The 13,856-nt window shown below is 38.8% G+C and overlaps 1 protein-coding gene across 2 annotated transcripts in view; it reads right to left on the reverse strand.

Annotated features, from left to right (window-relative positions):
* Positions 1 to 1,084: 1,084 nt before the first annotated feature.
* Positions 1,085 to 13,856, reverse strand: part of c9orf72 (C9orf72-SMCR8 complex subunit) — a 57,739-nt gene continuing 44,967 nt past the window's right edge. For both annotated transcript variants that reach the window (XM_068030510.1, XM_068030509.1), the window contains exons 6-10: positions 10,216 to 10,332; positions 8,429 to 8,664; positions 6,363 to 6,420; positions 5,971 to 6,080; positions 1,085 to 2,778 (exon numbers count right to left, since the gene is read on the reverse strand). In XM_068030510.1, coding sequence (XP_067886611.1) covers positions 2,592 to 2,778; positions 5,971 to 6,080; positions 6,363 to 6,420; positions 8,429 to 8,664; positions 10,216 to 10,332 — 708 coding nt within the window. In that variant the 3' untranslated portion in view covers positions 1,085 to 2,591. The remainder of the gene's footprint in view (positions 2,779 to 5,970; positions 6,081 to 6,362; positions 6,421 to 8,428; positions 8,665 to 10,215; positions 10,333 to 13,856) is intronic.

Below are 13,856 nucleotides of genomic sequence, written 5' to 3' on the forward strand. Positions count from 1 at the left end.
TGCCCGTATCCACTGAATCAAAATTAATTTGCTTTACCCTCTCAAGCTCTCTAAATCTGCCCAATCTCTGGAGGTTCCGAGATTTCTGTCTGTAAGCTTCAGGGACTAACTCATACACAGTGAGAATAGCCTTTTTTGCCATCTCAATCTGCAGAAGCCACCTCAGAAAGTATGGCATAAACTTCATAAGCTCTGACCATCAACCTACTTTGCATAAGCAGCACCCAGCTTTCCTTTGGCCATTTCAACTGTTTGGCTATCTTTTCCAAAGAAATGAAAAATGCCTCCAAGTCCCTTTCCTCAAATTTCGAGACGGCTTGTACAAATTTAAAAGCTCTCCACTGCGTCCTGAGCTAGAGACAGGTCTTTCCCCACCAGAATTTTCACTGGAGTCATGACCACTCTTTTGACTTAGTTCCAGCTTTCTAATCTGGTATTCCCTTTCTCTCTCCTTTTCCTCTCTATCAAGTTCAAGATTTTTCATTGTCAATTCTCTTTCAAGCTCAAGTTTTTGTTTATTTCCACTGCTTTTTCCTGTTCAAGGTTTCTCATTTCTATTTCTTTGTCAAGTTCAAGCTGCCTCATCTGTAACAGAATTTTGGCTAATTCAACTGCACTACCCTCTGGTTTGCTTTCTTCTTTTTCCAATTTAAAATGGTGTGCAATTACTTCAATTATGTTTGCTTTCTTGGCTCCTGGTTTTAACTCAACACCAAAAGTTCTGCCAAATCCTTTAGTTTAACCTTGGTAAGTTCCTCAAATCACTCAAGGATGCATCCTCCTTCCCCAGAAAGGTTGCAGCAACTGTTAAAGACATTCCGGTAAACTTTATTCTATTGCACAAGAAATCTTTTTTAAAAAATTCCTTTTCCAATTATTATTACCCCACTTACAATTGCGCGTCATCGGCATTGGGTTTATCTCGGCAAGAGAGCCCCCGATTAATATGTTACGACTGAGATGGGAAGAGTGCACTGTTTATTCTAGTCCCACTGCTCCACAGGTCATAACATATTTTAAATTTTCCTACTTAATAATAGTCAATCATATACTCTTTTTCCCAGAATAGAACACACTAACCAGGTTTCTTTAATGAACACCAAAATTATCAGTTTATTATCAAACAAGTCGTAACTAGTAATGAAGTAAAGCATAAACACACATTTAAATTTTAAAGTCCCCTTTTTACCTTAACCTCCTCACACTTACACACACACATATATACACCGGTTAACCGGAAAAATGAGATTTTTAAAATTCAGAGTTCTGTTACAGACAAAAAAACAACACGTGGGCTGATTACTTGCTCATTTTTGAAGAAAGCAGATGAGATATGTTGTTCCAAAACTAGCATACAGTCTAGCCTCTGAGTACACAGACAGGTCACTGGAATCTTACAGAACGTTCCTTTTAAGGCGGCATTGAGAATTAATTTAGCAGGCTTTCTTCAAAGACAGGAGACAAGATGGATTTCTCAGAGTCTTTTAGGGAGTTGCTGGAAAGCAGGCTGGGTTGTGGTCTTTCCTTCCTTGACACTTCTTCAGCAGCAGGCTAACTTAATCAGCCGCTCACTCCAGAAGGTAAAACACATTGACACTACAACCAAAAGCTTGTGAGTTTTCTGCTGTAAGGTGCATGCTGCTGCTCTTGGGCTTGTCCTATCAAGGAGCGACTGTCACTTCCCTGCCCACATCTTCCCGTTACCAGTTTGTAAATCTTTGAAATTCCCTACCCCAGAGACCTGTGGATGCTCAGTTGATCAGTACATTCAAGACTGAGATTAATAGATTTTTTTGGCACTAAGGGAATCAAGGGATATAGGGGTAGGGCAAGATGTAGAAATTCAGCCATGATCTTATTGAATGGCTGAGAAGGCTCAATGGGCTGTTTTGCCTTACTCCTGCTCCTTTTTCATATCGGTTATGTTTTAAAAATATTGAAAAATAAGTGAATAAAATTGTATTATATTATTGGATTAAGTTGGTGTTATACTGCCTGCACTCGATCATGTATAGGGTCTGGTAGCCCCAGCTTTAGTGCACCGGAGAGGGAGTTCAGAACAAGAGTTATATTTCCATATTTCACATTGGCATGTATCCAAACCATCTCACACAGATGTCAAGTGACACTACTGCACCTTTGTGTTCTGTGATTGAAGCGTGATTAATCTGATGCATTATAATAGAATTATAGTTACATCCTTAACTTGCAATAAAAACCCTCAAAGAAAATTGTGGGTAGCTTCCTTGAGCCAGATGCGTTGGAAGTGTTACTGAAAGCAAAATCTGAAAGAATGTTTGGTAGGAAAATAATCTTTGTGTAAACAAGTACAATGCTACAATTAAAAGATGACTAGGTTCAATGCTACTAGGTTTTATTTGTATTGCGAGCAATGAACCAACGAATCTAGTTACTGACTTGCTTTTCCATAATTGTGTGAAATACAAGTTTTGTACCCTATTTGCTGGTACAACACTTTGATTTCAATATATGCACTACTATAATTATACCTTCATGTTAATTAGCTATTTGCAATGAGCAAGCACACAATTAATCATATTAATGCAAAATACATTTCATATAACTTGTCTTTAAAGTGACATTAGTACATCACGTTCTTGTACGCTTGTGTAGAAAGATTTCCCAAAAATGAATGAATGTAGGCCTGGCTTTAATTTCTCAGCCATAGCCATGATAATACTCAAGTCACCTTCCACTGTAAGGTCAAGGTCAGTCTTCAGATTGCGTAAGGATCTGAAAGGCTTCTTTCCCTTCTGGCTAAAGAAAAGTAAACAGAACAAAATACAGTTAGCATCAAATGAATTAGAATTCTATAGGTGGCGGCCATTCAGGTCATCACGTCAGCTCTCAAGAGCTATCCATTTAGTCCCATATCACTGCCCTTTCCCCATGCCCTTTAATTGTACATTTTGCAAATATTTTCTGTCCTATTTATAGATTATGCATTATGACTCCACTAATGCTTCTGGCAAGACAATTCATGTCCTTAACAACCCAATTTAAAAATAAAATTTCTACTCAGCACTCCCTTCAAATTTTTTGCAATGACCGTAAATTTATCCCCCCAGTCACCAACCAGTAAAGCTATTTTTTTCTCCATTTATCTCATCAAAACCTCAATAATTTTGAGCACCTCTTGATCTTTGCTCTAGTGAAAACAAATTCTAGCTGTGGTCTAACCAACATATTGCATTTGTTTAGCAATATGTCATTTCTTTTGTACTGTTTGCCCCTATTTATAAAACCAACAGTACCATTGCGGCTTTATCAACTTATCTTCCAGCTTAAGATTTAAATGTCTGAAATTCTTAAGTATCTCTGCTCTTTTCCTGCTTTTAAAGTTTTACCATTTGGCACATTTCCTCTCCTCATTCTCCCTTATAATATCTTTGGAGGGTTCTGGATGACATCCGTTTATTCTGCTTCTACAGCAAATAAGATATATCTCACCTATGATTAAACATGTTATTTATCTTCGAGGGTGCGCGCAAGGATGTAATATGCAAATACTCCCACCCAATTTAAAAGTAAATGACTGCCCGCACATTTAAGGTATCAGAATACTCAACGGTATGATTTCAAATTCTTGATTTAAAAGGGGAAAACCAAACTTAAGTTGCATGTGGAAACTTTAATAATACTCAATATTTTAATCAGTATGCAGTCACTGCATCCAAAGAAAAGGAAGCATTTATTAATGATAACAACCTGATGTACTTCTACTATCACCACCTGAGACAGTGGAAATAGGAATATCTAATTCCTCAAATATAGAAAATTCCAGTAAAACACCAAAAAGCCAAGGACGATTCAACCACAGACATCAATATACACTTATCTATAAAGTGTACTTTTACTGATTTAAGATTTGATTTTTGGTTGCTGAATGGGGACACCTGCTGGAGATACCCGTCACACAATACAATTGCAGTAAAATTTTTAGCAATGATATACTTTAACTGTGGACAGTTACAATTGACAAGAGTTCAAAATACAATCAATTATTAGAGAAAGAGTTATTGCATATGGAGCCAAAAAAAATTCAACTGAACCATTTTAAATTTAGAACGTAGGAAAGTGCAGGCTCAAAAATGACTGCAGTCCATCTGGCTGGTCCCCAAATTAAATGCCCCCACAATGACCAATTCACTCAAATATACAACTTTCTATTAACTTTTCCCAAACCATCTGCTTTCCTGATTAAACAATGCCAAGTATTTACTAATAGGCAAGATATTTAAGTATTGGTTATGTATTGCTGAAAATAGAGACATGTTGTTGAAGCTTTCAGTCTTGCACTCAAGACAATCCGCAAGAATAACAATGTAAGGGAAAACAATGACTTTATACTGTATGAGAAGAGAGTGCTGGTTGGTAGAGGTGTTGCCATGGCGAATGCACCAGTTTATGGTGACTGACAGTTAACTGCCAAGCTCTGTTTGAAATTTAAACCAGGCAGCTTGACTCTGATTGGACAAGGCATTGCCCTGAGGAATGAACCATTTTGAACTTATTTTGTTTAACTGAAACAGGCGCAATGTTTGTACATGTTCTTTCTGTCTGCAAAGAACAGGGCCCTGTGCTTCAATATATGTAGCTTCCAATATGCGCAAATATGCCACAGTGCGAGCCATACTGACAATCTTAAATTGGTTGTCAGCGTAATTCTTAGCACACTGAGGATTATTTAGCAAATGTTGTCCAATCACGTATCAAACAACATGTCCTTTCCGCTGTTCGCAACAGAAGTACAGGGCCCGTCTTTGCAAAACTCAAAACACAGGGTCCAACATTAGATGTGATTCTGCGATTGGACAACATTTGCTAAATAATCCTCAGTGTGCTAAGAATTACTCTGACAACCAATTTAAGATTGCCAGTAGGGCTCGCAGTGTGGCACATCTGCGCGTACTGGAAGCTACATATACTAAGACAAAGGGCCCTATTCTTTGTAGACAGAAGGAACATGTACTAACATTGCGCCTGTTTCAGCTAAACAAAATAAGTGACAGCCATTTGCTGGTTCATTCCTCAGGGCAATGCCTTGTCCAATTAGAGTCAAGCTGTCTGGTTTAAATTTCAAACAGAGCTTGGCAGTTAACTGTCAGTCACCATAAACTCTAGCATTCTTCATGGCAACGCCTCTACCAGAGTTCGCTTGCCAACCAATCAGCACTCTCTTCTCATACATTATAAAGTTGCTGTTTTCCCTTACATTGCAGATTGTCCTGTTGAGTGCAAGACAAAAAGCTTCAACAACATATCTCTATTTTCAGTAATACTCAAGTTCTGTACTACCAAACGACTATTATTTATGTCTGACAATTCTGAATTCATGACTAAGTATTGAAAGGTTTCACAAAGGATCCTTATATTTCTGTAGCTATGATGTTGTAACATCTAACTTATTCCCAAGTTTTACACAAAAATCATACTGCTGGTAACTCCAAACTACTTGCTTCAATTGATACAGTAGATCTTGTGTATACTCATTTCTCAGAGTTGGACTTCTGATCAAATAATCTTTGAATTTACTTTTAATAAGTCCTAGTTTTCTATAACTGAGCTGGAATTAACGGTCTCAGGAATGCAATATTTTGGTCATGTATACAATTATTTTCAGATCAGAGTTCACAGAGCAGAGAAGTGGAGAACAAATTCAGTTATAGTTCATGTAACAGTCTTAAGCTTTTAAACTTATTGAGAATGCATCTCATCAACTCCAGATTGAGCTCACTGCTTTCTCCATGTCAAATTATCATTTAGTAATGCTCAATGGACTGACTAATGATATAACAAAATTATAAAAGAGATAGACTGTATTTACATTTAAAATATCTCAGCATCAGAGGAGTTACTGAGAAAAATGTTTAGAGATGTATTTTTATAAACCTGTGATGTATTGCAGTTTTAAAATAACACTGAAAACAGAAAATAAATCTTCCATACGTTTCATCTTCTATGTATTTTATCACTGTTTGGGCTTTTCTGTGAAGGATAAGGAGAAACTGTGCTAGGAAAATGCTCCTGAGGGACAAACCAGACTTGAGCTGAAAAATCTGTAAAACAAAATTTTTCATTCAGAATTTTACTGAACTGGTTTTAAAATTTACATCAAAGCAGCAGATATGCATAAAGACTTTGAAAATGCTATTTTGACAAACTTCATTCTTTTCTAACAAATGACAAAAACTACATCACAAATCTAGATAATGCTGTACCAATAATGTTTCCATTACCAAACATGAGAACAAATCATTCACAAAAATATCAAGAAACTATATATCAAAATATCAGTGAACAATGCTCACAACTGGCATCTTATTTCTAATATCCCATACCTGATCTAAAAACGACTTTACTAATGTATCTCGATGCATCACATCCTGGAAGATATTCCTGAGTTTAGTGAAATAAAATTTTAATAAAAATATAAACAAGTTACAGAAACAAAGATATAGTAAAAAAAAATTTAGATTAAAAAAGCAACTGGCTGGTACAAGCTTTACATTAATGACCTTTCATTTCCAAGACTGAAGTTTGATTTTAACCTGGACCAAATTAATTGAAGTTGCCGTATTCCACAACTATACCATTTAACAAAAACCTGAGAGACCCCAAACTTTAATCACTTAAAAATTTGATTTAGTAACGTAAAGTTTGATGGTTATAGTCAACCAACCAGGAGGGTAAGAGGTGGCCCACAGACTATAATAGAGCCCATCATCCTAGGCACATCCATATGGACGGCTGACTGCTCTACAGAATGTTACAATGCTACTTACTACAATTATACCACTCCTGGGAAACTACTATGTGGTGAGAACTGTAGAAATGTGCGATGTTAAGTAGAATGGGTCATAGAATCTCCAGCCAGGCACACTTGCGGGGATACTATAACATATCTTCTTATACCTCATTTAATTGAAGGGGGATGTGTCAATTATTTTCCAAGTCAGAGTTACTTGGCGAAGTATTGAGTAATAAATATTAAAAGGATTGTATGGAGAAGCAATATGTTTTGATCCAGAATAATACAGCAGAGTTCTCAGCTACACATGTTCCCAAATTGACCTTTACGACAGGTGGGAGACAGTAAGCAGAGGTTGGACTGCTTTTAAGAATCTTAAATAACCAGCTAACGAGCAGCATTGTCAATCTGCTCACAGCTCTGTGCCAAAGAATTCCTCAGCCAAAGAATGATACATTTCAAGTTTTTTTAATTTTAGTTTCATACCTTTTTAAAAATGGGAGTACTGATGGCAGGGTTACATCTAAAAATCTTCTACAAATTTAGCTTTGAACATCTTTGTTTTATTTTAAAAAGCCATAGTGTAAATCGCTCCTAACTAGGCAAGTCTCCACTATAGATTTCATTCACATTTTAAAATATAGGATATAAAGGTCAGGGTTTGTCATCAGAGGCTGTGATTGTCAGTACATACGGGCTGATGTAAAGGGAGTTCTGCACTGTGCCTGAACTATCTGTAAAGAGAAACCTTAGTTTTAATAGCGGGGTTGGTTCGTGTCATCAGGATACAACCCAATGACTGGAACTCAGACCAAAGTTGTAAATGTGATCTTGCAACATTTGGAAATTGGCTTTGTAAGGTACCTTTTTCACCCAGTTTTGACTAACAACTGGCAAAATGAATGGAAAAAAAATACAGCTCGCTATAAATAAAGTAGAAATAAAACCAGACATCTAAGTCTCAGTACTTGTACAAACTACATTGTATTGAGATTTTTAAGCTATGACCATTTGAAAATTATTGGCACTCTTTCTGTCCCAAGGTATCTAGATAACTGAATCTACTATACCTGACTTGGTGCCTGATCTCGTCAGTAAATGATGAGAATTAATATTCTATTTACCCTCACCTCGAAGACCACACCAAAAAAGTAATGAAAATGTAAGTTATAGTATCAGCAAAAATGAACAGCATATTATTTTCCAGTCCACAGAAAGCAAAACTTATTGAACAGTGACAGAATCTTGCTTCACCTCCAATGAGAGATCTGGCAAGGTGACAAAGGCACGATTGAAGGATACAGATAAATTTCTCCCTTGATAACTATATTAATAATTATAATTTGTATTTTGTCAATTCCTCCTAAAATTAATATACAGTGGTATTTCAAAATGTTTACAAAAATGTTACAGGTCTCAGGTTATTATTTAGAAAACTCGATTGTTACATATCCTGGTCGAAAATACAATTTCTATTGGTAATATACAATATAAAAGTAAAATATCTAGCTCTGTAAAAGTGCACCAAACACTGGATTTTATTCAAATATCTCAGCTCTATAGGCAGTATGTCAAAAGCTTATACATTCCACGCAAATGACCATATGTCTGTGCATATATACTGTAAAAAATATTGAATTGTTTTCAAATACATACAGATTAGGGGTAAAACTTTCATCCATATGAATTACAGTATCAGGAATCATATCATCTTCTGATGCAGTCTTCTGAAGTGTGAAGAGTTCCTGGCTCATGTAACTTTGCTGGTTATAAATGTGTTCATGGCATGGGGCCATCTGTTTCACTGTATTCACATCAACATCAATGTGCGTGGTTGGGTATGGAGCGTACATAATCTGACGGAAAGGCAGCACAAAGCTACCAGTTGCATCCTGAGAAAGTGAGAGTTCACATTTGTTGTAATCAGAAGCATCAGTATTAAGTATTTGCTTTCAACAACGATTGAAGGTAAATTTGGAATTACTGAGCTTTAACATTTGCCAAAAAGAAAATATGGAATTGTGAAAGCTACAAACCAAGTTATTATACTGGAAAATATCTTGAAACATGCAACAGGTTCAAAAGTTTGTCGAGCCTATTGTTATTCTATGTAACTTCATTTGAATACAAGAACAAACCATTCTATCTGGTTTAAACTAACAGACTACCAGTAGGGTTAAGATGAGAAATTATATTAAGTTCCACAGGCTTTCAAACTGGGATCTCCTGACTCGAAGCTCGCAACTCACTAGATTTTGTCTATCTGTTGTTTTTTTCCCTCTTATTTATTGACTCACTCTCATGCTACTTATATTGGCATTAAAAGTTTTATACAATGACAGTGCTTATTGTTCCATCTCCATCTGTTCCATAGTGCAGAATTACTTATTTATATATTCAGGGATATATTCTGGGTAATTTCCATTATTGGCTATTAATGAATTGTTCACATATTTAATTATATCTGGCCCTCACTTATTGTCTGACAATCATAACAAATAATAGTAAGATCAAAAGAAGTGCAACAAGATAACTGATCTCATTTTTATTCAGGGAAACACTCAAGATAAGCAACTTTGCAATGCACTCTATAAAATAGGCCATCATTTTTGACAACTGCTATACAAATAAAACATTGCTGTTCATTCAGAGGGAGCTGTGTACATTCATGCAAAATTGAAACTAAAAAATTCTCCCAAGATTAAAACTGAATGTACCTATATGGAGTTGAAAATGAGAATGCACAAGAGCTAGCTAATGTCAACAATGACTACTGCCAGGAGGTTTTTATTCATAAGGATACAAAATGGATGTCATCCAACATGCTGTTTTCTGAAACTCAGAAAAGAGACTACTTCACAAATTGTCTATGAGACGGAACTCCTGCTCCCTGGACCCCCTCCCAAATTAGCTCCTCACCACTTGACTACTCTGGAGAGAGATTTCTTCTCCTTTGGGCCTAGAGATTATTGACTACTGTATTTAATTAGTGGAGAGAAAAGAGAGGTGGGAGAAAAAAGTGTGTAAACAATTTTTTACACCAAATTGTAGTTAGTCTAATTAAGTTAAGAACCCACAGGATAAAACACATCCATTTCCTGCCCTCACTGAAAGATAACCATTCCACTAGAACCTATTACCAGTATAAAGCTGCGGATATAAAACAGAAGAATCGAAGAATTGACCATCCGAGTTCATGCAGTAACAAAAGTTCACTGAGCAGTAAAACACAAGTTCTCTCAGCACTTAAGCCCTTAAAAGGAAACAAAACTGAGGACAAATCAATACTAACACTTGCAGAACAGGTCTGTCGTCCTCTAGGCTAGAAGATGGTGCTTGCCAATAAAAGGAAGACAATGAAAGTATGTAATGGGGTAAAAGAAAGTAACTTAAATTGCAGCAGAGAAGAAACACATTGATATTTCATATGAATGTAATCTTACCTTTAAAAGGCCCTGAACAAACAGACCTGTATCGTATTTGAAAGAATCACTGGCATTAGCAAGTCGTGAGCATTTCCGTTCAGTTGGAGTCAAGAAAAGGCACAGAGTGCGAACCATCTGTCAATACACAGCAAGATTTAACAGAGCATGTAGTAAATAAGTTATGCACAAAGCAACCTGTCCAAACAAAGGTCTAGAAATATACTTATGGATCTGATTTGCTGTAGAAATAGCAGTGAGGCTAATAGCACTCACCATTACTAACATGTAAATCAAACAACAACGTCCAATGACCGCATGTGCAGTTAAAGGCAGAAATCGGGAAGTTGCTGTCCTAGTTGCCCTACCACTCTGGAAGCTTAGCTATAATATCTCGCTGGGAAACTCGACATTGCCACCTAACTATGAAAGCTGTCATCAAGCCAAATGCTGAAGATGCGCTTTTGGTGCCTGAACAGATCTGGGGGTGCCCTTCAGAATGCACCAGCTTGGGTATCGAGAATGATAGTGGTGTGCTGCCCTTGGACAACATAGCACAGCAGCGAGGCCTGGAACCTCTGGGGAAAGAAGGTGCTGAGCGCACTGTCTCTTCAGAGGAGGAGGAACTTGCTAAGGGCACCAACAGCAGCACACATAGCTGCCTAGGATGACCTAATTCCGGCACAGTTCAGTTAGAATGAAACAGTGCACCCAGCTTGGAGCCAAATTTTGAAATCACTTGCCCCCCCCCCTACTCCCCCAGCAGTCCTACAATCAACAAAGCATCCCTATCACATACACTCATTGCTCATCTTGAGCATTTGTCTTCCCATTCCTCACAAGGGAAAAGGCCACTTGCCAGGCAGCAGGCAAAAATGGGCGAAAAGGAAAATGATGTAAACAAATATCATAGAATTAAGCAGAAAGGTAACAATCTAACATTGTGTTAAACACCTATGTGCACACCATTGTGTAACTACAATTCTTTACACTTCCTTTTCTACTACTCCTATCTAGTGCAACCCCTGTGGCGTCAGCAGAGGTAGTGGCAGGCTGCTCAGATCCTTGCTCAGAGTGCTGAAATGCTCTTGGCCAATGTCCTCTGGGTTCTGGAGCTTGTGAGGACCCTGCCAAAGACTGTCCTACCTACAACTGGGGCAGACTCAGCCATCGGGACAGGAAGTAGCAGGTGGGGGGGGGGGGGGGGGGGTGTTGGTGAGCACTAGTAAGTGTAAGTGCTTTCAGCAGAGTCTCCAATTCCAGGCCCTTTTTTTCCATCATCCCTCTCATGACCCACCTGCACTTCCCTGCTAGCAACGAGCTGGAGAGCACTTTGCTACACACCAGTGGAGGGTGTTATGGCCAGGTGGTAATGGGTATGAGTGGTAGATTAGATTAGATTAGAGATACAGCACTGAAACAGGCCCTTCGGCCCACCGAGTCTGTGCCGACCATCAACCACCCATTTATACTAATCCTACACTAATCCCATATTCCTACCAAACATCCCCACCTGTCCCTATATTTCCCTACCACCTACCTATACTAGTGACAATTTATAATGGCCAATTTACCTACCAACCACCCACTGTTCACCTCCCAACTGACTGCAGCAAGTGTTTGTATTACTGGGGTTAAAACCCCTTTGTTTTATTTGTCAAATAAACAAACAGTGAGATGTTTTCTTGTAGGTTTAAAAGAGATTAACTATTTATTGAGCAATATTTACTCCCAAAATTGTCACAACCGTACCCACACACGCATTCACTGTGTGTGTGCGCACACACGCAAACAGACAGATAGAGAGGAAAAAGGGTAAGTGCTTTGAAGTGAGGTTGGTGTTCAGGGTTCATGGCAAACCTGTGGAATCTTCTCAGAGGTCAATTTCTCTTTTAAAAGTTGTAGGCCTAGGTCGTTTGTAGAATTCTCTGATGGTTGCGACTTCAATCTGGAGATGGGAATCACTCTCAGTTCTCTGCTGTAACAAGTTCAGTGTAGAATTCACAGCAACGACCCTTCTGTGGCTTTTGCTGGATCTCCCAGCTCTCAGCTGGACAGGCTTTTGTGATGTTGTTCTGATTTTCCTCCCCCTCTCTCCAGAGTTACTTTTTAAGGTCAAAATGTTGCCTCTGTTGGGAGACGCAGAGCTCCCTCCCTATGGTGACCAACAATGACCCAGGATGTGGCTACTTCACACCTTCTTTGTTTCAGAAGAACCCATTCAATTCAAAAATGTCTCTTGATGTGTTCAGGTTGGGTGTAATTGACACCTCTTGGCTTGGAATGAATCCTTTTGTCTTTAACAGATAGTAAGACAGTTTGAATACACAGGGCCAGGTCGTTTGACGTTCGGTGGCCATTTTTGCAGCACATTGTCCACTTTTGTACAAGAAAAGTCAAATTTTTTTTTTTTTTTATAACTCTTCAGTTTGGATTCTGTATTTTCAATCGCTGCACTTCACGTGAGCACGACAGCTGCTGAAGGGCCAAGGCTTGATTTTCATTCAGTCTGTTTACGGTGACATTCAGAAAGTGCAAGCCTTGGTGAGGGCCAGCATACTTTTATTTGATTCCTGTGTTTGATTCTCCATGCAGGTGGCCACTCTTTCTTTGGACATAGACATGATCACAAAGGCCTGCAACATCATAGCACCCATGTTTGAGACAGATTCCTTCCATCTCTCTCCAAGCACGTGCAATGCGGCTGAAAAAGCCGACTGTACTTCTTCTGATGGGACTCTGTACTATGATCTGTCTCCACCACCTGCTCTTGCTCACATTAGTTTCATTGGGTTTCAGAACCCAACTAGCTGTCTTGGCGGTCCTACCGTGGTGTATGTCCGGAGTTGGTGGACGGTCTGCATTCGTCCTGTGTCTGGGCACCCTCAGAGTGAGTGACCTCCTCTAAGGAGTCTTTGTCCTCCTTTTGTGCCACCTCCTAAGGGACGCTTGATGTGCATATGGAAGATGAAAGACATGATTTATAACTGTTTAGATAAGAAGGTATTAAGTCATTAATGTGCACATGATCATATTTCAGTGGCTGCTGACATCAAGTCAACATGAATGAGTGTTCTATGCCATGTGACACATTTAATTCTGTAACCAGGTTGCTGTGAGGCCCCCATCTCTCCATCTCCGATGACCAGGCATGTTGAGACTTGGCTCATCTCCAGTGCCGCCTCCTCTGCAGCTGTCAACATGGAGATGGCTGGAGGGTCATCTCCAGTTCTTTGTCTCTCCCTGATGTTCTGAGATCTCTTGTCCTACAAGGAGGGAGAGAAGAGACCCATCAATTAGAGTAATGGAAAGTGTTGAGTGAATGGATGAACAACATGTGTGTGGGGAGGGTCACTGTGAGGGATAGGTATGAAACTGCATTAAGACGAGGGTGAGTTTTAGTGGTGGATGGTCAGATGAGAACGTTAGGAGGTGTCTAGTCAGAAAGGGATGGTGCGCCTCAAGGTAGGTTGGTATGAGGATTGATGTGCAGGAGTAGGCCTGGGAAGGCAGAGTAAAAGGGGTTGGGATTAGGCACACATTAGGATGTACTTGAATATTCTTTACCACTCACCTTTCCTGACCTGATTAGGTCACTAAATCTCTTCCAACACTGTGATCAGGAGGTCCACATAGCTGCGGCTAACCTTCTCTGCAATCTC

The sequence above is a fragment of the Heterodontus francisci genome, chromosome 4 (assembly GCF_036365525.1).
Source record: "Heterodontus francisci isolate sHetFra1 chromosome 4, sHetFra1.hap1, whole genome shotgun sequence".
NCBI classification, from domain to species: domain Eukaryota; kingdom Metazoa; phylum Chordata; class Chondrichthyes; order Heterodontiformes; family Heterodontidae; genus Heterodontus; species Heterodontus francisci.